General features: G+C 44.5%; 2 protein-coding genes across 2 annotated transcripts in view; both read right to left on the bottom strand.

Annotated features, from left to right (window-relative positions):
- Window positions 1–548: 548 nt before the first annotated feature.
- h3f3c (H3 histone, family 3C) lies at window positions 549–6,762 on the bottom strand. The gene is made up of 4 exons (XM_083770621.1): window positions 6,614–6,762; window positions 3,690–3,835; window positions 3,073–3,226; window positions 549–2,071 (listed from the first exon to the last, which is right to left on the bottom strand). The coding sequence occupies exons 2-4, from the start codon at window positions 3,815–3,817 to the stop codon at window positions 1,943–1,945; spliced, it is 411 nt and encodes a 136-aa protein (XP_083626747.1). The 5' UTR covers window positions 3,818–3,835; window positions 6,614–6,762; the 3' UTR covers window positions 549–1,942.
- Window positions 6,763–11,335: 4,573 nt separating this feature from the next.
- arhgap32b (Rho GTPase activating protein 32b) overlaps window positions 11,336–27,148 on the bottom strand; it is an 81,884-nt gene continuing 66,071 nt past the window's right edge. The window contains exons 13-22 of the mRNA XM_083778832.1: window positions 26,586–26,668; window positions 25,433–25,540; window positions 24,643–24,788; window positions 23,094–23,295; window positions 21,038–21,183; window positions 19,598–19,672; window positions 18,086–19,000; window positions 16,959–17,225; window positions 16,546–16,862; window positions 11,336–15,825 (exon numbers count right to left, since the gene is read on the bottom strand). Coding sequence (XP_083634958.1) covers window positions 13,483–15,825; window positions 16,546–16,862; window positions 16,959–17,225; window positions 18,086–19,000; window positions 19,598–19,672; window positions 21,038–21,183; window positions 23,094–23,295; window positions 24,643–24,788; window positions 25,433–25,540; window positions 26,586–26,668 — 4,602 coding nt within the window. The 3' untranslated portion in view covers window positions 11,336–13,482. The remainder of the gene's footprint in view (window positions 15,826–16,545; window positions 16,863–16,958; window positions 17,226–18,085; window positions 19,001–19,597; window positions 19,673–21,037; window positions 21,184–23,093; window positions 23,296–24,642; window positions 24,789–25,432; window positions 25,541–26,585; window positions 26,669–27,148) is intronic.

Genomic DNA, 27,148 nt, shown 5'->3' with positions numbered 1-27,148 from the left:
CTGAATCCATTCCAAGCATTCGTTTTGCACAAAAAACACTCCTTGGCCTAGAAACGGCCATAGCCGTCATCACAAATGTGATGAGGTCAGCACATTTGGGCACATTTTGGCAAGTGGCTATGGCTGTTTTTAGGCCAAGGAGTGTTTTTCGTGCAAAACTAATGCTTGGAATGGATTCCGAATCACGAAAACCCCCTAGTTTAACACGTCACAATTGTCACATGCTACTTAGTTAAAGCATGACGACATTTGGGAAATGTTGCCTTATATTGGTTGTCTACGGTGGTGTGGTATACAAAAACGGCCATAACTCTTTTTCGCGATGTTCCTGGAAGAGCAGGGCAGGCCTCTCATTCTGTGGACCTTAATGACCAAGTGAATAGAGAAAACACAAAAAGAAATTACACAAATAAAAATCACATGTCCTGTCCAATTCTGGGCCTGTGGCTCCCCGGCTATGACACACATATTCTCGTCTATGACCTTGTTTGTGACAATGATGCGCCGGTTTAAAAAACCCCAGCTGTTTCAACAAAATGAACCAGACATGCGTTTTTAACACCTATTTATTACCACCATAAAATAAGAAATTTGGAAAATACAAAGATCAGCTTATTTATAATGCGTCTGAAAAAAATTGAGGAACATAAGAAAAGATATAAAAGAAAGTAAATGAAGTCATATTCGTGTATATCGCAACTTTTTGACTCATTCTATGATCAAATCTATACATGAAGTAGGAGACAGAACCTAGGCATGCAGAGTAGTAACTCTCGTTGTGTCACTTCCTACCGTTATGTGTCTAATGCCTATCTAAACTAAAGAGATATAGATAGCCAGAGTTTTATAATAATAATATATGACATGATCCAAAGAGACTGAATAGGAGGCGGCGCTGGTAAATCGCTGCCCCCATGTGGCTGCCATTGGAACTGTGAGCTGTCTTCTAGGAAATATTCAGAAGCCCTTTCCGATTTTTTAAAATAGATGACTGTAAATAATAAAACATTGATCATCATGTTTGTGTTAATTTTACTTATTTTTTGACAACTTATTTTTTTTTAAATCTCATGTGAATTATATACTGGAGGGGGGGGGGGGGAATTGAAACAAAATGAAGAAAAAAAAACACCATATCCACAATAAGAATATCCATAAGCAGCCATAAGATACAAACGGTTCAGCGGATCAGATACACAACACAAACAGGCCAACAAGACTAATGGAGTTCCAAACACACTTGCTCCACCATCGATGTAGCCGAAAGAGCGATCATAGATGAGAGAATAAATGGACACGGGGAGAGAGACACTCTATAAACTATTAAAAGTAGCATTAGTATTGAAGGGTAGAGGGACGGAGTGGGCGAGAGGCTTGGAGTGTGTTCAGACAGGGCAACAGGAGGCCTCGAGGCTAGTTTTAATAGCACCCTGCTGTGGAAGTTGCTGCTCCCCTTAAGCAGACTAGCCTCTGGGCCACACCCCTCCATTTTGTCTGTCTAACAGGTCGCCATGTTTGGTACCACACTCTTCTTGTGACATGAAGAACATAGCGAGTTCCAAAGAGAGAACCATCGCCAATGTTTGTCATCAGAGCTTAATGTGTTGTGCAATCCAAACACAGCAAACGTTGTTTGTGTGTGTGTGTGTGTGTGTGTGTGTGTGTGTGTGTGTGCGTGTGTGTGTTTGCACAAGTCTGATCAGCAGAAACCCCATTACATGCATGGTATAAAGGTACCCTAAAAACATCTTGTGAAGACAAAACTATATTTCTAATCTCTTTATAATTAGGATTACTCTAAATTCTACCAAGTAAGCAGGGAGTTGGCTGGGGGAAGGTGGGGGATACAATGAAGGAAAAAAAGGAGACTGGACAAGTAAAGAAAAAAAGTGTACAGAGGTTGAAACATGGAAAAAGTAAAACGCAGAGGAGTCCAGGCCGCCTAAGCACGTTCGCCGCGGATGCGACGGGCCAGCTGGATGTCTTTGGGCATGATGGTGACACGTTTGGCATGGATGGCACACAGGTTGGTGTCCTCAAAGAGACCCACCAAGTATGCCTCGCTAGCCTCCTGTTGAGGGAAAGCAAATATCCGTGAACGATAGAATCGTTTGTGTGTGTGTGTGTGTGTGTGTGTGTGTGTTCTAGGACGCAACATTGGAGATTGGTATCTTAAACCACTTGAACCCTAGCATTCCTATTCTGGGGGTAACATTCACCAGAAATAGCAGAGCTACAAGCTCTTCTGGGCTTGTAGGGGGAAGAAACTGGCCAGGGAGGGCCCTAGTCAACTCTGTATTATTTGACCAAGTATAGAGGGTTCAAGTCAGGGGTGCCCACACACCTTTTTGACTTCTAAATTAGAGCTACTTTCAAAATGACCAGCTCAACAAGATCTACCCACTAAAGAACTTATCCAATTGCTGAAAATAGTTTTAACAGGGCTGTCGCTGACATATTAGACCAACACAATGGGAAATGGATTGGGAAAAAGGAATTGGTAGATTATTTTTTATATACAGTAACTTTGTAATGCTACTGACACTCTTGAAAACAAAGTATTGCATTGTGGGTTTGAGCGGACGGACAGGCGCTTTTTGATGTCAATCAATCAAGTCACCTTAATTGAAGTCGCAGAGGCCAAAGATATTGATATGCACCCCTGGTTTAACCCATTTAGACCTGAGGAAGATTCTACAAATGCCTTCTAAATCCTTTTTTCAGGTTTTCTGAAAAACCTATGATTCTGTCAGTGCTGCTCAACTGTTTTCATGTCAAGGACCCCGGACCCCAATCTGAAAATATTGTTGTTCCAGGGACCCCCCCCCCCCCCCAGAAGCACAAAAATGTTCACTCTGAACAAATATACATTCAAAGAATTTGTGCCGCATTTTCACGAATTTTCTAAAATAGCAGGCCTACAAGCTCGTAGTGCGGCACTCGGTGCCGCGCTATGAGCTTGTAGATCTGCTATTTTTCAATAGCTAAAGTGTGACATAATGTTAAAACGCCCAAAAGGGGGTTCCCGCTAAGTGGTAAATGTACATAGACACACATAGTACACAAACCCACCTGCAGGGCTCCAATGGCAGCACTCTGGAAACGGAGGTCGGTCTTGAAGTCTTGAGCGATCTCCCTCACCAAGCGCTGGAAGGGCAGTTTACGGATCAGCAGCTCGGTGGACTTCTGGTACCGACGGATCTCCCTCAGAGCCACGGTGCCGGGCCTGAAACAACAACAGCAACCACACACATTACCAGCAATACCTAGCTATATTACTGCACGGTGCTTTCATGGAATCTCAATAATAAATACATTAGAGTAGACTAACCATCGCTCATTTATCAAGATTTGGTGTTAGCATTATGTTATGCTCTAACCATTTGAAAAATAGCAGATCTACAAGCTCATAGCTTTAAAGGATAACCCATTTTGACCTGACGTAAAAAAAGAAAAAAACAAAAGTCTTCTGAAAGGATATACTGTATATTCAAAGATTTGTGCCGCATTTTCACGATTAAAAAAAAATAGCAGACCCACAAGCTCGTAGCGCGCCATTTTTCAATAGCTAATTTATAACATAATGTTTAAAACACCAAAAAGGGGTTCCCGCCCAAAATGCGATAGCTGAGGGTCACAGTGAACAGGAAGGATTAAATTGGTGTTTTGTGGATCAATCAACACTTCACCTGTAACGATGGGGCTTCTTCACGCCACCAGTAGAGGGCGCACTCTTACGGGCAGCCTTAGTAGCCAGCTGCTTACGTGGAGCTTTACCTCCAGTGGATTTACGGGCCGTTTGCTTTGTACGAGCCATGACGACAGGGTATCACACCTAGAGACAGGAGTAGCAGTATTCAGATTAAAATAGGGTACATTTTGCAAAAACGCTGTTTATAGTTGAGGGACGCAATAAAACAACGACCTCTGCATCCACGGGATGCAGTCTACTGTACTACTGTACTGTTTTTGTCTCCACCAGGCCGAAGGCATGGGGAGAGAGTATGTTTTGCACTCCGTCCGTCCGTGTGTCCGTGTGTCCGTGTGTCCGTGAACAGCTAATCTCGGCCACCGTTAACCCGGTCGATGCCATATTTTGCACACACACTCCCTGGATGCCAACCATGAACCTCTGCCCCAAACTTTCCAGAACGGCCTGTTATAGCGCCACCAGGAGGCCGCTTTGTGCAAAACAAGTTTTTTAATGCCATATTTTGCACACACACTCCCTGGATGCCAACCATGAACCTCTGCCCCAAACTTTCCAGAACGGCCTGTTATAGCGCCACCAGGAGGCCGCTTTGTGCAAAACACGTTTTTGCACAGTACACCTACAGATTTTGTCCAAACATCACGCAAATTGCTACACAGTCTCTCTAGAGCCATTCAACGAAACGGGTCTTTCAGATTTATCAGACTCCATCCTGATTGGTTAAGATTGGCTTCCAAAGTTCACAGGAGTGCTCAGTTTCAAACAAAATGCTGCAAATCATGAACACATCGCGTGATTTCCGTGAAATTGTGCACCCACATTCCCACTAGGCCGAGGACGAAATGCCACATGAACAATTTCAACTCAGCCTCAAGGTGGCGCTATAACTGGCCAAAAAGTGTTTTTACCTCTAACTGCATGGATCTGTGGATAACCTGGTGGAGACCTGTGCCCGGAAGGGCACTTTTTCTAGTTTATTCTAGTTTTAGTTTAGTTTATTCTAGTTTTGCTAGCTTTAGTTATAAGAATCATTTCTTCTTCTGTTTTCTACATGAATATAACCACATTATAACCATATCAAATTAAATGGGAGTTCAATGCTGCAATTTGTAAAAATGGCAAAATATGACTCCTAAGTCCTAACGTTGTTGAAGTGGGACTCATAAAATGTCCCTGGGACTAATCTAATAGACCATCCCTGCATCCCGGGACTCATTACATTGAAAACCTATATCACTGAGTATATGTGTGTGCTGATGATGATCAGGGCAAAAGCAATAATTAATGTATTTAAGGAATTGTAGGATTGTTTTATTTTATTAAACAAAACCAATTGCCAATGTTGAATTATTATCACACAGTGAAACTCTAAAGATAGACATTAAAGTTATGGTTGGCCACCTGCAGTGTTGATTTCGTCGACTAAAACTAAGACGAAAAATGTTCGTCGACTACCTTTTTCCACTGACGAATATATTGACAATTTCGTCAAATAAAAACTAGACTAAAATGTTAGGAAGGGACTAGTGGACAAGAGATCCAGTATAAGTAATTTTACACTTGGTTGCATGCTGAAAATGGCCGATCTACAAGCGCGCGACGCGTTGGGAGCTTGTAGATCGGCAGTGTAAAAACAGTCATTACGACACCATCAAGGCCTGACAAAATACATTTTTTAGTCGACTAAAATCTTATATTTAGTCGACTAAAACTAGAACAACACTAAAACATTCCAGGTGACTAAAATGTGACTGTGACTAAATGAAAACTATTCAAGAGACTATGACTAAAACTAAAATGAAAATTAGCTAGATGCCAAAAAAATCCCTGGCTACCTGGTGAAACTTTTTCTCCAGTGAAGGGTCTGGCAGCAGCAGCACAAACAAACAGAGCCATGCCAATGCTGGACTAATTACCAACCAGACCAATCACAATCGCACACATCAGTGGTTCCCAAACTTTTTCCATGTCAAGCAAGGATCCCCAAAATGATACTCATTAGCCCTCGGACCCCCTATTTGAAAATATATACCAAGGACCCCCCATAAGAGAATCTTTTTACAGCTTTCAACCATTCCCCCCCAATTTGACATGCATTAGTAAGTTGTAATTGTAAATTACAATTTAGTAAATTGTAAATTGCATTAGTCTACGGACCCCCATTTAATGGCATTTCTATCTCTGGGAGCCCCAATTTATATTGTAAAATAAATGTTAATTTAACTCTGAGTGTACAAATGGAACCTGTACACTCTCAGAGTTACAGACCCATATAAGGGTCCATTTGGTTCCAGACTATCATTTAGCTGGAGGGGGAACCCCCTGGAACTCCCTCAGGGCCCCCTAGGGGGTCCCGAACCCCACTTTGGGAACCACTGAGCTAGAGAGAGAGGGGGCGGGACGATGACTCCTCCGTCACATCACAGGCCCCGCCCCGCCTCATAGCGCAGGATTATGGCCGCAGACGAGACCGAGACGCACTCAAATGAACCTACCAATATGCAAGGCAAAGGCGGGACATTAAACTTTCAAACATTTCAACAAAAAACGGGCTAATGTTGTACTGTACACACACTGCTATCAAAAGACGGTAGAGGACAAGTGTGTCTACCGGGAGAGCTGCACACATTATGCCAAGAGGCGTTAGATGTGGGCAAAGAACCGAGGTGAAAATGAACAACATGGAAGTGGAGAGTGTGTCTGTCTGCCTGCAGCGGCTGCTACAGATAGAGAAAGGCAGTTTTCACGCGGCTGTGTGGGATTCTCCATTTCTACAACCGTCGAAATAAAACGGCTATTAAAAAAAAGACCACAAAAATGAACTTTAGACAGTCAATTCTTTGGCTAAAACGGTCGTTAGTCGCTTCACGCAGACAAATCCGTTAGAAAATTGCAACTTACCAGGGGTGAACTTAAATGATTTTGGTTCGCTGGGGGAAATGAAGTGTTATGGTTTCGTGTGGCTAGTTTCAGTGTTTACTATGATCACACAATGGGCGTTCAGCAGGAAAATGGCTGCCGGTGTCAATCATTTCTGTCTCCCACAATGCAACTGTGTGTGAAACGTTTTGTCAACAAGAAAGAAGAGAAGACGTTTCTTTAATCTTTAAATACACACACCATTTATTTTGAAGTGTATTTGTCTAAATGTTTTGATGAATTGAACAAGGTGGACCCTCTTGTAAACAAGTGTAATGCTTTATTGGTGTCGTCCACTCACAGTTAACAGTCTGTGTATTGAGTTGTGCTTGAAATGTACTGTAATTCTGCAAACTGTTAATACATATTTCAAACAATCAATTTTCAGCACAGTGTCAGCACCATCACGTAAATCAGTGGTGGTTCCCAAACTATTTCATGTCAAGGACCCCCAAATTGACACTAATTTAATAGCCCGCGGAGGCGCGGACCCCCCCCCCATTAGAAAATATATGACAAGGACCCCCATTAGAAAATATATGCCAAGAAGGACCCAAAGAGAAGATTTTTGTTACAGGTCTAAACAGTGATTTTCAACCATTTTCTTTTCAAGGACCCCCCAGTTTGACATGCATTAGTCTACGGACCCCTAATGGCGTTTCTATCTCTGGTCTGGGACCCACATTTATATTGTAAAATCAATGTTAATTAGTTCCTAAAGCTGGGGACCCCTTGGAACTCTCTCAAGGACCCCTAGGGGTCCCCGGACCCCACTTTGCGAACGTAAATAACACAATGTCTTATTTATCAACTACATTAACCCCGGCCGGCGTCACTGTTTGTGTTGGTTTGGGGCATGTCAAATATTTTCACAATTTCCAGAGAATAGCCGAATAGGGTTTTAATGGTTAAAAGCACACAATAAAAGCACATGGTTGTATTAAAGCATGTGCTTTAAAGGACCACTTCACCATTTTTCAACCTATCTTCATATATTAGGTCCTCGCTAATAATCATGATAAAATGGCACAATCTTTTCTACTCAGCAAGTCAGCAGCATGTGTCTCATAGGAGGGCTGCGCCGTGGGCAGTTCAGAAACCCCTCCACCAGACCAGTGACATCATCGTTAGGCAGATTATTTTATATATATATATATATATAATTATTATCGTGAGAACGATGGCTTCCATTTTCGCATTGCAACTTTTCAGGACTATAAAGCCTGCAGTTTCTATTGGTTTTGATTCCATGATGTCACTGGACGGGTTTCTGAACTGCCCACAGCCCTATGAGTAAGAAAAAAATTGTGCCATTTTATCATGATTATTAGTGAGGACCTAATAGCCTATAGAAGATATAGGTTGAAAAGGGGTGAAGTGGTCCTTTAATAAACAACGTATATTGTTGCTAGCTAATATGCTTGAATATGTCATTATATGCAGTTTCATTCTCTATTGTTTAGGGTTCTAGCCTACGTGCGGTTTAAATCACAACTATTCCAAAAGTAGACTAGCTGGCTGTAAACTACCTTTTCCAGAGGCATAACTTCGTAAACAAATAGTGAAAAATAGTTGACAATACAGACAACACAACGCAACATGTCGAAACTCATTCTGTGTTCCATGTATGACATGGATTATTACAAATTATATTAACTTTAAACCTAGAGCATGTGGTTGTTCTCAAAATGGGGTCCGGGGTCCCCAACAAAATGTAGATGTTTCTTTGCATTGTTATGCTGAGACAGCCATATTAATGACATTATTTTTTTAATAGCCGATAGCTATCTTATTTTGCATTGTAAACAGGTGTTTGAGTCCACCTATTTGCACATTTTTAATTTACTTTAGACAAGAGTCACAAGACATGGATTTATTTTCTACCTGTGGTAGAAGGCATCCTCTAAACAATATTTATTAAGGTTCTTTACACCAATGGTGTACAGCATATACTAATGGGGACTATGGGGTAGGAACCTTAATACATATTTTTTATTCTTATTCCAGTGTACAGACCTTACCTTTTGTCTATCATATTAACCTCGGCCCAGCACCTGTTCTTATACAAGATGCCTCATCTGTGTGTCTTCTTTCACCGCAAGTGTGATGAACAAAAGGTTAAGGTTGCTGAGAGTTCAACATAACAGTTCAACAAAAATGACAAGCAAGACCTTTTTAAGTGTAAATAAAAATATATATCTCTGCTGTCGGGAGGAATCCTCATGAATAACTCCAAAATGTTCATTTTCCAGGAAATGATAAATATAAAATTTTCAGGAAATTAAGAAAAACATAATATTTTTAAAACAAATCAATACAGCCTCATCAAAGTTGGTGTTGTGACTTTATATGTTGTCAATTACTTCCATGAGAGGGAGAGAGGTGGTGGAGTTAGTTGCTTTACCAGACATTTTGAGGGTCCAATGGAGTTAAGAGGTTTTGTCCAAATCATTTTTTTTCTTTTTTTTTTTTTTTTTTGCGGCTTACGCCTTTTATTGATTTTTGAAGGGACAGACAGTAGGCTGACAGGAAACGGGAGAGAGATGGGGGGATGACATGCAGTAAAGGCCGTGTCGGGTCCGGGAGTCGAACCCGCGGCACACTGCGACTGGATTACCAGTCCGGTGCCCAGACCGTTACGCTACGGCCTGGGCCGTCCAAATCACTTTTTACTTACTTTCTATTGGTTCAATATTTTCGAAACAACACACAGACGTAAAGGGTGTTCAATAGCACTGATTTATGCCAAAATATCAAAAACCTCAAAAATGGAGTTATGAGGTTTCCTCCCGACAGCAACGATATATACCGGTAATATATATATATATTTCTATATCATAGATTTTATAGATAAATCACTTGCATCACCTTTAATAATGGTTAATGGCACTATATAGTAGACTCTTCATGTTCACCAGGTAAAGTTTAGTTAGTTACGACGTGTTCATCCATTGCTAAGTAGGCCTACTGTAGGGTTGACCATATTTTCATAGAGAAACTAAAAGCCAGACCAACCAACCACCAGAAATGATCCATTGTAAACATCATCTAACTGGACAAAAACGTCCTTTTGCTCTGAACTACAAAGCCTTTAAAATTACAGCTTGAGGAATGTCTATCTATTGTTAAAAACAATTACCTCCCCCCCAAACAAGGCATTCAGATAACGTCAAAGTTCTTCTGCTGTGAGTCTGTGATATATATGGGTGTTGCAGTAGTCAATTAGATATTAATAGACAAGGATTGTACAGTATAGCTATTACTTAACAATTTTATTTAATCTATTCTGAGAAACCTCCAGTTTGCAGTCTAGTCTTGTTTTCACATTCAAGCGCGAATCCTTATTGCAACATCCATGAAAATGCCAGGCCTATAGATGATGCAATATGAAAACCTGCCAGCAGCTATAGGCCTATAGAAGATATAACTGAAGCAGAATACATTTTATTTTTAGACAATGAAAGGTATTGTCAGGAGGATGCACAACCTTCCTGGCATGTGCAATAGTGGAAGAACGAATGATTCAATAACTTGTCTGAAAATACTTTCAGCCAAAATAATGTTCAAGGAGTTATCCTTCTCAGAACTGAACCCCCCCCCCCCCCCATCTGAAACACATTTAAGGCTTGGTAACACTACATGAATAGCTGTGAGGAATTGTAATGCATCACACTTGCAGCCTATTATAAGCATAATTTGTAAGTGTATTATCAGCGTAGTACCTGCATCAGTCTTAAGACTAAATAAAACCATATCATGAGCCCAGTAAGACCCCACCACGAATACAGGAGATATATTTACAACATCGCTCAAGATTTTAAGACAATACAAGCAATCAATAACGAACAAAATGCACTTACACAGCTGATGCTGATTTAGAACATTTTGAGAATCATGTGACAAATGGAAAGGTGTTATACTTGGAAAGCATATCGTTGCAGGAACCAATTTAAAGGTTAGAATATGGAGATAATATCTCCATATTCTAACCTTTCGTTTTTTTCGTGAATTATGCTCCTGTATTTGATCATACTACAGCTGCACACAAACGTATCAGATATACAAGCTTCAAACGCAGGGGCTTAGCAGCACATTTTGAGGGTGTAGATCTGCGGCTATTGCCATTTTAGAATTTTAATCTTTAAAAGTACGTTTTGGACATATGTGACCAGATTTGACTGAGAGCCTGCCATCGCGCAAATTCCAGCTTTTCACCAGGATAATTATTTTTTAAAATGAGAACTTTAATAGCACAGGCAGACTCTTCACATACTAGAGCATGTCTGAAATCGACATGTAAATATGAAATAATTACTTAAACATGTAGCTAGGTGTAATGTTAGAAACCACAGGAGTGAACCTTTCAAGCCTGCTTTCTCAACTCACTGTTTTCTGCAAGACATTTACTCTATAAGCCATATCTCCAAAACTGGTGGGACAAACTGACCAACCAATGTCAAGTTGAAGCTATGATTCCCTGCTTTAAAAAAAAAAAAGAAATCAATGGCAGTCCCTCAGTCAAATGTGGTCACATAAAGTATGTGGTTTCCTGCACCCGACAGAGACGATATATATATAGTGCAGAAAATATTGCTGTATGCAATAAATTGCAGCGCATGTTGGAAATATTAGAAATGTTGAGTCGACAGGTTTGTTTGGTTCTGTCTTTAATGTGGAGTGTAGATGTGTGTAGTGTGTGTGTGTCAGTATAGAGAAGATATGCATTCGCAATATTCCAATTCAATACACAGGACTTGAAAGCTTGTCTCGATTCCTATCCTATCGTTACTAAACCATTCCTCCTTTTGGGGCTATAGGCAACTACTCTTTGATCTGCCACACAGGTTTGATCACACAAATAATAAATACATTTATGTCATTGTCTTCTATTGCTGTTATACTTGCAAAAAGTGCATGACATATTTATGAGGTATCATGACTCATATATGACCTGAAATGTTTAAGTATTTTTGCCACACTAGCAGGGGTATTATATTGAGTGATTATGTATTTTTGTGAGGTATCGTGAATCCCTTAAAAGCCATTTTGACCTGAGATCAGATTCTAAAAATGTCTACTAAATCCTGACAGTTTTCTGAAAAAGCTATGTTCCTGTCAGTCGTTCTTCGATTTTTCAAAAATAGCAGACCTACAAGCTCATAGATGAGCTTGTAGATCTGCTATTTTTCAATAGCTAAAGCATAACATAATGCTAACACCAAAAGGGGTTCCCGCCCAAAATGGGTTAATATTAACTTCCTGTTATTACTTTAAATAATAAAGTTTATGAATTAAGTATGAGAATTTCATAGTTCTTGAGCAGTTAGCAAAAGCAAAAATATTGGAAACAAGGGAAAGAAACATTGTCCGAGAGCCAATACACTACTGTACTTGTTGTCATGCCTGATTAAACATATAATTGTGCTTTTTGGTTTCATTCAGATGGCTTATGAAGAAAATACATATATTGTGATAAATGTCATGTGTATCGGTATAACAGCTCATACAAGACTTGTAATGTTATAATATGCATACTATAAGCTTATAATAAAGTGTTTTAACTTAACTATCAAGAATAATCATCTTAAGAGTAAGAGTCTCATCAAAAGTTCATAGTGTTTATGCAATGAGAAGGCAGTATCTTTCTCATTTACTTAAAAGTAGAAAAAGTACCACTTCTAGGAACAAAAACAAAGGCTTTCTTTTCATTTTCCAACCCAAAAAGTCAACAACGGTGTGCTTAACGCCAATGACATTTTCAGCTAACTTTATTCATTTATTCCAGTTCACATTGGTTCTTTGAAATAGCTGGAAACCCCTCTTACACAAAAGAAGTATAACAGGCATTCGTCCGTCCCCTCTCCAACTCATATACTGTACTGAATATTTCCACGAGTCCAGAGTGACTGCCATATTGTTTGGTCCCTCTTACAATGAAGAACAAACGAGTACCAAAACATCCCATTAGATTTCAATTAAATTTGTTTATAGCAAAGTTACATAAAAATGGCACAGTCACAGAGTAAATGAGATATTAATAACCCCACTATATTAATTTAAAGTAACCCATTGCAGTTATTTGACAAACATCCAGATCTCGAGTCCCTCAACCCCAGCATACAGGTGGTCACACTGTACGGTATGGCTATGTATGTAAAACCTGACTTATGCTGAAAATGGCCAATCTACAAGCGCCATGATGTATTGTGAGCTTGTAGACAGGCTATTTCTGGTGCGCGATATTGGGCGCGCAAACCAAGTATAACAGGGCATAAGAATAGAGAGGGTGGCCGTGATGACTTACATACGTTACCTCCTTCAAACGACTTGTGCTGCAACATCCACAATAGTACACAATGGATATCAAAGTACACAGAACTGTTCTGTAAGTGAGAAAGAGAACATGCATTTCTAAAATGCAAAACCTTAATCCCCATTAATGCTCATACCCTGCGCCGCTCCTAAAACCCCCCCCCAAAAAACAAAAACAAAAGAAAATCCATTCTTACTAGTGATTCTATTCATGTACATATATTTTACATTTTTGCGGCCCTGGTTTTAACGTACCTCATGTCTTTAATATCATATACCTTTATGACTCGGTACCGTCTCAATCATTCAGAACAACATCTATCCCCCCAGACCGTAATCTCTGGTACATTCAGTACTTTCCGTATAAAGTCTCTTAAGATTTTCTTTACAATTCATTAAAAATACATAGGAACAAAAATAATGGTCTTAACGACAGTCCCACTGTCCAGCAGAGGCTGCGTATAGTTAGCTCAGTGGAGTCTTTATTATTTGCTTTCTTTAACGTAGCTAAAACGACTAAACTAACTGACCACTCCTCTTCATTCTGTACGTATCTGTGTCTCTGGCCTCTGCAGGGCCAGTTCAGTCTGAATAAAGGCGCCCTGTCCCAAGGCCGTGGAGTAGGCTCTGTTGTTGTTGTGGGCCACTGTAAAACCAGGGTTGGGGAAGGAACCGGAGCCTCCACGTTTCTGAACCGGGGGAGGGGCCACCTGTGGCTGAGGTACTGGGTGGAAGTCGTCCAGGTTGTCGTAGTGGGACGGCACCACGTTGGCGTTGCCGTGCGTCTGGTAGGAGTAGTCTCTCTCCAGCTCGGGGTTGGCCTGGTTGTAGTGCTGCTGCAGTCGGACACTGTGTGACCTCTCGGGCTTCGAATGGGCGGCCGGCTCCCTGGGAGCCGGCGCCTGTTCGTCTGTGCTGTGGTAGCCACTGGATGCTTTGACCATGCTCTGGTGGTGGTCGTGATCGGGGCATCCGTACCGCGTTTGGAAGTTCCTTTTATTGGGGTACCCTTGCTGCTGCCAGTGCTTGGAGCCGCCGCCACCTCCTCCACCACTGAGCTTGTCGTCTCCAGGCTCGTATTTGGTCTCGTGCCGGCCGCTCTCCTGCTGGTAGGAGAGGTTGTGGCTCACGACGACAGCCGGAAGGGAGTGTGAGGATTGGCATTTCTTGGAGCTCTGCTTGGCCGGTCCGTCCAACTTGTCACTCACCGTGTTGAGCTGACTGTGCTTGTCAGTGTCCATGTACAGGAGGACGTCGGGATCCAAGTGCCTGGCGTGGTACCTCCCGTCTTTGCTCTCCACGGCTGCCATCAGTAGAGCTTTGCCAGGGTCGGATTTGCTGCGCAGGTGCAGGGTCTCGTAACCCGATATATCTGCGGGCGCGAACAGGCCCACGTTGTCGTACTGAGACAGGACCGGACCCTTGATCTTCTGCCTGGCCCTGCTCTCCCTGCGGATGGAGTGCATGCGAAGTCTCTCCGATTCCTCGGGGTCCCAAGAAAGGTAGACGGGAGCTCCCTTGGAGCCGTGACCGGGGGGCATGATGTCCCTGCTGACAAAACTGTGCTCCTTCCCGGGCAGGAGGACGTGGCGGGAGAGGTAGTGGTACCCGCTTGCCTTGCCCGCTGCCGGCCGGCCTCCATTGGACCCTGAATCTCTGCCGTAGGAATGAAAGTGCCGGACGCGTATGGTCCCATAAGGGTCCACGTCGTAGTAGGGCGCTTCCAGAGGGCTGCCACCCGAGTAGGGACTGTAGCGGTACTGGACCCGTCCGTTTTCAAAGAAAGGCTGCAGCTGGGTGACGTGATAGTCGTTCTGCGAGGACTGCTGTTGCTGCGATTGGGGCGGCGCCACCTGCTGGTAGGCTTTGCACTGATACATGGGCCTGTGGTAGAAGAACATGTCGTCGTCGGGGGGCGGGACCTCCGTCCGCTGGAGGGGCACTGGGCGTACGGTGGGAGGAACGTGGAACGAGTGCACTCTGCGGATGGTGGGATATCCCTGGACTCTGTCCATGGTGGCGTAACCCTGACCCTGGTGCCCTAGCCCGGGAGAAACGTACCCTCCTCCCCCCCTGCTCCGGGACTTCATGGAGTGGTGGTAGGACCTGGGGCCCAGCGTGCAGTAGCGGTTGTCGGCGCGGGGGGCGCTGGTGTAGGGTATCTGAGGCTCGGACTTTGACGCGTAGGAGAGGTGCGGGGGCACGCTGTCCGGCCGGTAGTGGTGTTGTTGTGGCACAGACTGTGGACCCACGGGAAGGGGCCGGTGCTGGTGGTGGTAGTAGGCGACGCCCCCCGGGGGCTCCAGTGAAAGCGCCTCTCCTTTAGAGTGGTACAGATAGGCTGCAGGCTGCTGGGCAGAGGTCTTGCGAGGAGAAGGAGGGTGAGGGTGAGGCAGAGCGTCCGCGGGCGTGGAGGCATCGGACAGGACGTGGAAGGAGGCCTCTGCCTGGCTGAGCGCCGCCGTGGCCAGTTTGCTCTCGATGGAGCGGATGGGAGGGGTCGGGGGCGTGGCTCCATACGAGTCCCTGTGTTTGAGTGGCTCGACGCAGGGCTGTACCGGCTTAATGGCCTCCCAGGGCTTCTCCACGGGCTCTGCCGAAGTAGGGGCTACTCTGGCGCTGGCCTTTGCGTGTGTTTGAGGTTGCACCGAGGGCTGGTCTTGCGGCGGCTGAGGGTGGAGCTGTGTCTGGGGCTGCGACTGTGAACGGGACTCTGTTTGAGGGTTAGTCTGTGTCCGAGGGTCGGCCAGAATGTGAGGTTGAGGCTGTAGCTGAGGTTGTGTTTGTGGCAGTGCCTGCTTTCTAGCTTGCTGAGCTGCCTGCGGCTGCTGGGGCGACGGTTTGGGAAAGGTTGGGGGTGATACGGTCTCCTCGGCCTTGACCTGGGAATTAAACAGCATATTGTTATTGGACCATTATTTCAGATTAACTTGACCATATTTTTGACCTGAGACAACTTTAAAGAGCAGGTATATTTATTTTGCATGCTGTCCTAACATCCTTTCTGTATTTGTAATGACTACCGGTAGTCCTTACCCGATATGAACACAGAATGATGCAGAGTGTGGGAAATGCAATGTAATATAGATCACATTACTGACAGGGAGGGGATTGTTAACCCATTTAGAGCGCAGGACGTGTGGAGCCGTCCTAGCTAATCCAACCCATGGATTGCGAGGACGTGTATGTACACACGTTAGGCGTGGATATTTACACTAAAGGACTAATCGTTGAGCCGATCAAATAAAAACAAAAGCCTACCGGGCACATTTTGGCTCACATCCCACTCTCTGCCTGAGGGAAGGTTTATTTATCCAGATCTCAAGAAAACATGAATTGTCTCTTTGTCTTTTCTTATATCGGCACTTCTCCATTATCCTCGCTTTTAGGATGCCCTATGCCTCTGAGTCTGAACATATAGTATTCTATTGTTGCACTTTTCACAAATCATTCTTGACTCTATCGGCTGTAACATTATATGGACACGTAAATAGTTGTATAAGAAATGTATTCATTAAATAGAACTCACTTCAGTTCAACATAATCACACCTAATCATTTATTCACGGTCATTTCCTCAATAAAAACGTGCGCGCCGCTTACCTCAGCAACGGGTTGCGCCGAGCCTCCTGCCCCCTTGCAGCCGTTACTGCACATGTTGACCAGGGCGGGACTGGACCTGCTGGTGGAGAGAGCTACCTGACCCACGGCAGGCTGCTGGCTCTCTGCTCTCCTCTGGGTCAGAGCCACCAGGCTGCGGGAGGCAGCACCCTGGTAAAGAGGAGTGGCGGGTGGGGGGGTGACGTGGTCCGGCCTACTTCCAGGAGGGGTGGATGGGGAACATTTGCTGCTGAGGCCGGTGGAGTCCGGCTGCGGTTGCTTCGACGGGGGGACGATGAGGGACAGCGGCGGGTAAGAGGCTGCGACGGCGGCGGTCGGGGTCGCGGCGGCGTTTTCCATGGGGGAGTTTTCCTCCTGGATGCGTACGCGGAGCTGGAGCAGCGCCGGAGGAGGACAGGGGGGCGAGTCCACGGCGTCCCAGGGCTCCTCCTCTTCCTCCTCCTGCGGCCGAACGGGGGACACCGGGGTGGTGGCGGCGGGGGGCCCGGAGGATCTCCTCTGGGTCTGAGCGCCTGACGCCTGCTGCTGCTGCTGGGCAGACTCCGCTAAGGCCAAGGCCAGCATGCGGGCAGCATTCTTGGGAGGGGGAGGGGGTGGCGGGGCAGATACGAGGAGGGGGTGACCGGGGGTGAGGTCCTTTGACGAGTCCAGAGCTACGGCTCCTGGGGAAGGGGCGACAAAGACATGGGAACTGCATTTGACGAATGATTGGAGTGAGAAAAGGGTCACGTGGTTGCATAACAAGACAGGACAGGAGCAGGCAGGCAGGTTTCAAGGCTCTTTAGGAGTAGGAAAGAGAGGGAAAAGTTAAGCATGGAGGCCGGGCATCACGTGATAAGATTTCTTTGAGCTCCATGCGAGTTGTTAAAGGCATGAACCTGCTGGGACACTAAACCTAGGGGGGGAAAAAAGCAGGCATCCATTTTAATGGCATTAATTCAAGTGGGGAAAAAAATATATAGATGTTATAGGTAGCATGACAGAGTATGATAATCGAGAAACCAAATGAAATGAAATGAAAGAGAAACGTGAAAACGGTGTTGTTTTTGGCGGCAAATTTAAAATGGTCGCATTTTAGTCACTTGGAATGTTTCGGTGTTTAGTCTAGTTTTAGTCGACTATAAGTCATAAGATTTTAGTCGACTAAAATGTATTTTGGCGGGCCTTGATGCCGTCGTAATGGCTGATTTTACACTTACGCCGTTCTAAAAGCTCACAACGCGGCGCAGCGCGAGTGTAACCAAGTGTAAAATGACTTACAGTGGACCTCTTGTCCACAATGTCCACTAGTCCCTTCCTAACATTTTAGTCTAGTTTTTAGCTGTTGACGAAATTGTCAATATATTTAGTCTTGGTTTTTGTCATCATAGCATAGTTTTCATTTAGTTTGTATTTAGTTTTCGTCAGTGAAAAAAGGTAGTCGACGAACATTTTTCATCATAGTTTTAGTCGACGAAAAACAACACGTGTGTGAAACGTTTGAATACGTCTGCAATGGCAACTATACACGGCGCCGCCTTACCTCTGTGTTCTTCACTTCCAGTAGGGGGCGCTCTCGGCCGTGCACCCTCCTGCTCTCCCGCCGGCTCTGGGCTCTCTGCGCCGTCCAGGGCGGCCAGCTTGCTGTGCAGTTCCATCTGGAACGCTTCGCACAGAGAGGGCTCTCCGCCGACCCTCGAGGGGAGAGGGTCCCCCCTGCAGTGTCCCGAGGGAGGAGGAGGAGGGGACGAAGAAGGCTTGGGAGGAGGGACACCTTTCACAGCGGCGGTGCTCTCGTCTTGTAGTACGTCTGCGGGGAACATCTCCGAGATGTTCAGCGGCGCTAAACTGGCCGACTTTAAGCATTTGATAGGCGACACGGCCTGCGTGGGCTTATCCGTGTAGGAGTAGGAGGTGGTCAGCCTCTTGCTGCCGACCTTCTCCCCCCCCCCCGTGGTCACGCAGCCGAGGTCCGGAGGCAGCGACGGGGCGGTGACGACGTCGCCCTGCAGGAAGCACGGCGAGACGTGCTCGCCGGAGCGACTCGTTTTGCCGGCAGCGCTGCCGGAGCTCCTCTTCAGGCCGAGCCCCTCGGCCCCCGTGGAGGAGTCGTCCACGGGAAAGGCGCTGTAGGGGTTGTCGGGGAGGAGGAGGCCGCACTGGAACGACATGGGGTCGAAGTCGAGCGAGGCCATGCCGATGTCCGGCGGGCTGAGGTCCACGTCCTCGCCGGGGGCCGAGCGGGGCGTGGGGGAGATGAGGGCGGGCACGCGGATGGGTCCGTTGTCTCCGTCGCTGTCCTCCTCCTCCGCGGCGGCGTCCTGCTCGTGGCGGTCGTAGGGGTTGCAGTGCTGGTGGTGGTGATGCCGGCCGCCGTCCAGCGGCTCGCCGTTGAAGGAGGCCGACAGCGCGTCGCTGCTGGAGCGTGGCCGCCGCGGGCGGTACACCTTGGACTCTCCTAGACACACGGAGACACGCGTCAGCTTAACCCATTCTGACCTGAGATCAGATTCATACGAGGTTTCCACTGGACACACACTGGTCTGATTAAACTCAAGTGTACGACAACCAGGGTTGTGGACGGTGTTGTTTTTTGGAAGCACATTTTTATTTCAGTTTTAGTCCATAGTCTCTTCAATAGCTTTCATTTAGTTTAAGTCACGTTTCAGTCACCTGTTTTAGTGTTAGTCTAGTTTTAGTCGTATTTAAAAAAAAATCTAAAATGTATTTTGGCGGGCCTTGATGCCGTCGTAATGACTGCTGAAAATAAGTGTAAAATGACTTATACTGGATCTCTTGTCCATTAGTCCCACCCTAACATTTTAGTCTAGTTTTTATTTGTTGACGAAATGGTCAGGATATTTAGTCTTCCATTTAGTTTTCGTCAGTGAAAAAAGTATTGGTTTTAGTCGACGAAATCAACACTGGTCGTGGATCATGTATTTTTCTATAAGTCTATATAAGCTGTTTAAGAGTAATCTCTTATGTTCCAAATAAGTCCTTTGTGCTGCTTATTATGTACACAACACAGTTGAGAGAAGCACTTAAACATTACCTTCAACATTATGCAGGGAGGTCAGCGATTCTTCACTCTTGGCTGATCTTAGTGTTGCCGTGTCTCCTCTCCCGCCTGGAACGACCACAATCACAATTTAGGCATTTAGCAGACTTAATCCAGAGCGATTTACATTAAGCAAGAACAAAAAGCATGGCAATACATCACATACTGTACAGTACATACAATGTAGTGGAACCGTGGAATATCTATATAATGAAACTATACATATAAACTATACATACTGTACTATACTACACTATGCATATATACTATAAAGTGCTATGACTACATACAATGCAATTCTAGTGCTGTCTACATAACATGTCTACGTGCTTATCTAAGGGGCTAGCTAGGGCAAGTGCTACGGGCCATGATGGAGTCTGAAAACGGAGGAAGATTGGGAGTGAGGCTGCAGTTCTGATTCTAATGGGACGTGCATTCCATAGTTTTGGAGCCAGAAGGGAGAAGAGTTTGGGGCAACTATGTTTGTTTACTCGTCCCAAGATGAGCAGTGCAGAGCAGAGCAGGTCTTATACTGCACGCTAAGGACACCACAATTCACGAATGAACGAGGTTCACTTTAAGGAATGGGAGCGCTCCTCGCACAGTCAGCGATATTTTGAAGCGATTGCAATCGCGACAGCAATATTGCTGGACCACTCCAGAGCCAGGAGGGTTGCCATGGTATGGTCCTGGACCACTCCAGAGCCAGGAGGGTTGTCATGGTATGGTCCTGGACCACTCCAGAGCCAGGAGGGTTGTCATGGTATGGTCCTGGACCACTCCAGAGCCAGGAGGGTTGCCATGGTATGGTCCTGGACCACTCCAGAGCCAGGAGGGTTGTCATGGTATGGTCCTGGACCACTCCAGAGCCAGGAGGGTTGTCATGGTATGGTCCTGGACCACTCCAGAGCCAGGAGGGTTGTCATGGTATGGTCCTGGACCACTCCAGAACCAGGAGGGTTGTCATGGTATGGTCCTGGACCACTCCAGAACCAGGAGGGTTGTCATGGTATGGTCCTGGACCACTCCAGAGCCAGGAGGGTTGTCATGGTATGGTCCTGGACCACTCCAGAGCCAGGAGGGTTGTCATGGTATGGTCCTGGACCACTCCAGAGCCAGGAGGGTTGTCATGGTATGGTCCTGGACCACTCCAGAGCCAGGAGGGTTGTCATGGTCATTTGGAGGAGAACTTATACGTCATGCATACCGAAGAAAAAAGGTCAGTTGTTTGCCCCAATGTTTGAATGTATTGAATTTAGATGTCATCTGACGTATGCAGATATCTCCGATTGCATGGCTACAGAAGACCAGTATAGAATTTGCCTAATGGCAAAGTAGCGTGCCCAAAAAAACTACAGTCCACCGTTGATGAACCATTGACTTAGACCCAGGAGCTTATTGTCAAAATGTCTGACTGAATAATACAAGTCTTACCAGCTAGAGCCATAGTCTTGAGCTCGTTGGGCTCACTGGGGTTGCGATGCAACTTGCGCTTGGACATGGACGACGACTTCCCCAAGTTGAAGAAGGAACGCCAGCTTCCCACGGGAGACTTCTTGGATTTAATAGGAGGCCTCTTCCTGTGACCAACACAACACAGAGGCTTAGTAAGATATTTAATTTAACCCATTTTGGGCCGGAAACCCCTTTTGGTGTTTTAAACGTTATGTTAGAATTGAGCTATTAGTCAAAAAATAGCAGATCTACAAGCACCGAGTGGCGTGCTACGAGCTTGTAGGTCTGCTATTTTTGAAAAATTGTGAAAATGTGCAGCAAATTTGGAATATATATTTTTTCAGAACGAACGTTTTTAACTCAAATCTTTGCTTCTGGGGGGTCCCTGGAACAACATTATTTTCAAATGGGGGTCGGAGGCCAATTACATATATTTTTTGGGGTCCTTGACAACACCACTGATATAGAAACATAGGTATTTCAGAAAACTGGAGGATTTAGATTAGAAGATCTTTTTTAAATTTCGACGTCAGGCTGACTGAATCCAAGATACTTATCCCATATTTCTGTCTGCTCATTGTGTTTGAAACAAGAGGAAGAAAAGAGTTATGGTTACTTAAAACGATATGCAGGCTTTGGTGCAAGAAAAGCTATGGCACAAAAATGCTACTGTAGCTCATAGTTGTCTCATTACTGGCCTGAGCAAGTAGTAAATGACACTCTTGTAACTAATGTGGCTTGTGAGACAAGTACTTTGTATTAAAATCAGTACACTGAATTACTTTACTACATATGTACACTGAGACCCCATTTCCACCGGTTGGTTCCCAATGGGAACCGGTTCAGTTCTTTTTGGTTCTTAGTCCATGAGCCAGAGCTGGTGGGAAAAACTAGACCTATATTAAATTGTTTATAGGATCAATACAAGTAATACAATTAATACATGATAACCCTTCCACAGTAGTAGCTTTTTCATACTTGTAATTTGTAATACAATAAATCATTGTCTTCGTGTAAGTACTCAATTGGGGAAGTTTCATGGTGATAACAATCTAATATAGGTATGGTTTTGCCCACTCAATTTATAATTAACGTTCCAATTTTGGAGCTCATGGCTCATGGACTAGGAACCAAAAAGAACTGAACCGGTTCCCACTGGGAACCAACCGGTACCTTAGTGTACAAATGGAACCAAACCGACCACGAATGGCTTGATTTTGTTCGATTTAAGTTAAATTCATAACGAGGATTTGTATGCACTTGTGCGTTATTCAGTATTTAAGTCCGACGTCATTTTGTAGTGCTACGTTATGTCCGGGTCCAAGTGGCACCAGCTCCCGTCCGCATCTCATTGTAAATAGAATATCTAAACGCGTGAATCTTTTTACAATGACGTAATTTTTCAGAAAGGAAGCCATTGAGGGTTAAAATGGGTGCTTCCAACTCGTTTTGTACAAGTGTCCATGACAAAGAAAATATATGATGTGGAGACAATAAAGACTATTATTATCATTATTATTGAAGGTGGTAACAGTCCATTTGCCCAGTACAATATTTCGGGGGCATATTTAGAATGTGTGCAGGATGGTTGAATCTAGTTTGCAATTAATGAGGATTTAGTTGACACAATGAAATAAAATGGCGACAGCATCCAGTGTGGGGCAGACGGCCTGTCACAGCCAGATTTGGGAGAGCAGCAGCTTTGTTGTTGCGAGGAAAGCGGTAAAATTTGACTTTCGTGGTTGTTTTCGTCTCAGATTTAGTCCGATGTACGGAGCGTCACAGTATAACTCTATGGGGACACAAAAGCGACGAAGTAGGACCCGGAAGTATCTCTGGATGGGGCGCTCACGTCACGGCTAAAATACTGAATAGTCCCACGCTTTGCCTCATGTCGGTACAAATGATCTCTTCACGTTTGGCCTTGTGAGAGAAGTAGGTTTATAACTTCCTCCCTCCTCTTTGCAGGCTTAAATGGCTGACATTCAATCTCCTTTTTGTTACAAGCAAGGACAGGATTAGGAGTGCAACACACCTCTCAGTGGGAAACTCGATGACCGTGTGGAACTTTCCCTGGAGGGCCGCCGGACCTTCGCCCACTTCAATGTACTTGCTGTCCTCGGTAACCGGAGAGTTGATCTGAGCCTGGGTTCTGGCCTGGGCCTCCTCTAAGCTCAGCAGCTTGGTAGAGGGAGACGACACCAGCAGCGACTTGGGCCTCGACAATGAGTTGTGACCTGGGGATTGGGGGAGGGGGGTATGGAATTAATTTGCGAATGCAATGAGCACTAACTATGAGACCTAGCAGAACATGTCTGTCTGTGTGTGTGTCACGCTGTAACACCACCCGCCCGCCACCAGAGGGTGCAGCTGTATCACACACACAAAAAAAACAAAACACACACACACACAAAAACTTAACTTAAAAAAAAACTTAAAAAGAAAAAACTTAAAAAGAAAACTTAAAGAAAACAAAAGAAATAAACAAAAAAACACACGCACGTCGCACACACACATACACACACTAAAAAAATCTTTCAAATAAAACCTTAAAGTACGTAATTTATTCTAATTGTTGTTATTTCAATTTACGAGCTGCGTTCGCTTCCCGCGTTCACGTGTCTTACTTGTGATTATGAGTGATGGGGCCCCCACAGGAGGCCATGTGACGCCCCATGTGATTGGAACAATCTCCCTCGATCCCTTATAGATCCATCTCATCATTCAGTAGCTTCAGGACTTCCTTATATCCACATCTAGACTCAACTTGTCTGTGCTTCTAACCGCGACGGTAGCCAGTAATGACACTGAAGTATTTGCACTGTGACCTTATGTCCATTGTGTAACAGCTGCTGATGTGGTGGTTGGTGGGTTAGGTGGAAGAGGGCGAGCAATAGGGGTGTCCAAAAAAATCGATCCGAATCGCGATTCACGTTATGAACGATTCAAAATCGATTCATAATTTCCAAAAATCTTGGTTACAGTTACAGGAGTTCTCACTACATGGTGATATGAAATGTAAGCTTACCCTAATCACAGTCATTTTCAAGTTACTGTAGTATAGTACTTCAGTTGGCTGGAGTAGATTGTGATGAAATCCTATGTATTGAATCGAGAATCATTTTGAATAGAGAATCGTTTTGAATCTGGAAAAAAAATGCTTTCGATTTTTTTTTTTGATATATATATTTTTTTTTATCGAATCGTGACGCCAAGAATCGGAATCGAATCGTGGGACACCCAAAGATTCACAGCCCTAGCGAGCAAGCTATTTGTGTATATATGTATGTATTTGTATATCCGTTTGTATCCGTGCACTGTATGTTTTGCGTATTTGTGTACAGTATGTTTTTCTGTATTTTGTTTGTTCATGCCGCAATGCGGCATCTCAAGGGTCCCTTCAATAAAAATCTGAAATTTGAAATTTGTGGATTTGTGGGGGAGTTAAAATCTTATTTTGTGAATTCTATACAAACCTTGATTCACACGAGGAGCAAGTTTCCCAGCTACACAGCAACAGTATCACGGTGAACAAACATATACAACAAAAGATATTTCAGCCGCTCCGGTGCACAGAGACATACCTCCTCCCTCTCTGATGAGTGTGCTGAGCTTGGTACTGAAGAGAACATCCACGTGATTGAGAATGAACTCCACCACCACAGACTGGATACGCACTTCCATGAAGGCTGCCGTGCCACTGAAGCACGCCGACTCGATTTGTTTAGACCTGGTGAGAGTGAGAGAGACAAGAGGGAAAAATAAATATGGCTTCTTTGAAAATCTAATTTAACTATGAGAAATTACCTATTGAGACAGTTGAGTCAAACATGAACCACGTAAACCATCTATACTTTCAAGTGGTTAGAATCAGTGTTGTTTTCGTCGACTAAAACTATGACGAAAAATGTTCGTCGACAACCTTTTTTCACTGACGAAAACTAAATGGAAACTTAATGAAAACTAAGCTACAATGACTGAAACTAAGACTAAATATATTGACAATTTTGTCGACAAATAAAAACTAGACTAACATGTTAGGAAGGGACTAGTGGACAAGAGATCGTGTATAAGTCATTTTACACTTTGTTGCATGCTGAAAATAGCCGATCTACAAGCTCGCAACGTGTCACAGCAAGTGTAAAATCAGTCATTGCGACTGCATCAAGGCCCCCATTTAGTCGACTAAATCAACTGTAGATTTAGTCGACGAAAATCTCATGACATTTAGTCCGCTAAAACTAGACTAACACATTCCAGGTGACTAGCAAAATGAGACTAAAACTAAATGAAAACTATTCAGAAGACTATGACTACAACAAAAAATCTAAATTTGCTGCCAAAAACAACACCGGTTAGAATTCCCAAACTCACCGTAGTAAATTAGGAGCCCAAACGATAGCAATGTTCTTGCTGTGCATGTTGGTGACGTAGCTGAACGTGGCCAGATGGGACAGATGCCTCATGAGGAACTCCAGTGTCCTGGGAATGGAAAGGAAGGCGCTTCATCAAACATTCATTTATTCAGCTTTCTTTGGCTTTGGTATTTTGCTATGTCTGAGGCTGACTCTTCAGACCGTTAACACCCCAATCGCCCAGGACGAAGTTCACCGTCCTTTCTATTAGTAACACCCAGCGCCCAGGACGAAGTTTTATCCAAAAGACGAAGATTATTGATATGAAAAGTAAAACCGATCGCATCGCTCCACAGCCTAGGAGCGCCAGTTGTGCAATCCTCGATGTTCCCCCCCTTTTTAGCCGACGACAACGAAAATCTTAAAACGTTAACTCTCGATCTAAACCATCCCGTCCAATTCTAAGAAAAGATCATGTGTTAGACGGCCCACCGCGGTCCAGTCGCTAGTCGCGTTAGATTTAATCATGCCTCCAGTTGTTGTCGGTCGGCTCTAGAGTGTTTTGGCTACATTTCGCTGCTCCAATCACATCCGGTATAACTTCCGGTACGTCGGTAAAAGGGCTCCGTTGCTATAAATCGATTGGGCGCAATGATTTAATGGATTAAATAACCCCGGGCAATCGGAGTGTTGTGTTACTATATGAGCAAACATGACAGTAGAAATCACACGACAAAATACAGGAAATTAAATGAACCACAGCTGAAATTGCTTATTTTTTAAAGGCAACATTAGATAATCCAATAGCTCTATTCGGTTGGTAATGCTAACCTTAGGAGTCGTGTTGCATCCTGTGAATTGTTATCAATATTTAAGAGTTCTCACATCTGTGCCTTGCTCTAGGTTCTCAAAAGGAAAAGAATGTCTTTTCTGGCTGAATCGTTGGTTCTCTGTCCCCACACTAATGTCAGTGGCATTTTAATGATGTTGTTTACATGCATGTTGCACGGGGGATAACATCACTGTTGTGTTGTCCTATCCTATGGAACTGACAATAAACCAGGAACGCTGAACACACATTAATATAGAAGAGATAATAGCACCGTGTGGCTCTACGTAGGGCAGGCATAGCGTGGGACTGCCACCGGGGGGCAGTGGCGTTCCACACTGACCTGTAATGCGGAGGAGGCAGCTGTTGGATGACATCATGGATCTTGATGAGTCGCTCTTCGTCCGTCGCTGCCGACACGGCGTCCTTCAGGAGCAGAAAGAAGGGAAGAATGGAGAGAGACGGAGAGAGAGAGGCACAGAGAGAGAGAGAGAGAGAGAGAGAGAGAGAGGCACAGAAAGAGAGACAGAGAGAGAGAGAGAGAGAGAGAGAGAGAGATCGGTATACATCAGTGTGTGTCTACTCTACTACACTCAGCTGCTGCTGTTCCTCTCCGTACAGATGTGTTGTAAAAAGCTGAAACAGGCGTTTCAGTTTTTTCTGAAAAACCCATGTCAGTGCTGCTCAACCTTTTTCACGCCAAGGACACCCAGAATTATGTGAATTTGGCTGCGGACCGGACCGGACCCCCCCCCCCCGCCCCCACCTGAAAATATGTTGTTCCAGGGGACCCGCCCAGAAGCAAAGATTTGAGTTTAAAAAAAACGTTGAAAGAATATATATTGAAAGATTTGCGCCCACATTTTCAGGAGTTAAAAAAAAACTGCAGATCTACAAAGCTTGTAG

This window comes from Protomyctophum parallelum (genome assembly GCF_964188405.1).
Source record: "Protomyctophum parallelum genome assembly, chromosome: 1".
NCBI lineage: Eukaryota > Metazoa > Chordata > Actinopteri > Myctophiformes > Myctophidae > Protomyctophum > Protomyctophum parallelum.
The sequence above is the reverse complement of the archived record's forward strand: the minus strand, read 5'-3'. Positions and strand labels throughout refer to the sequence as shown.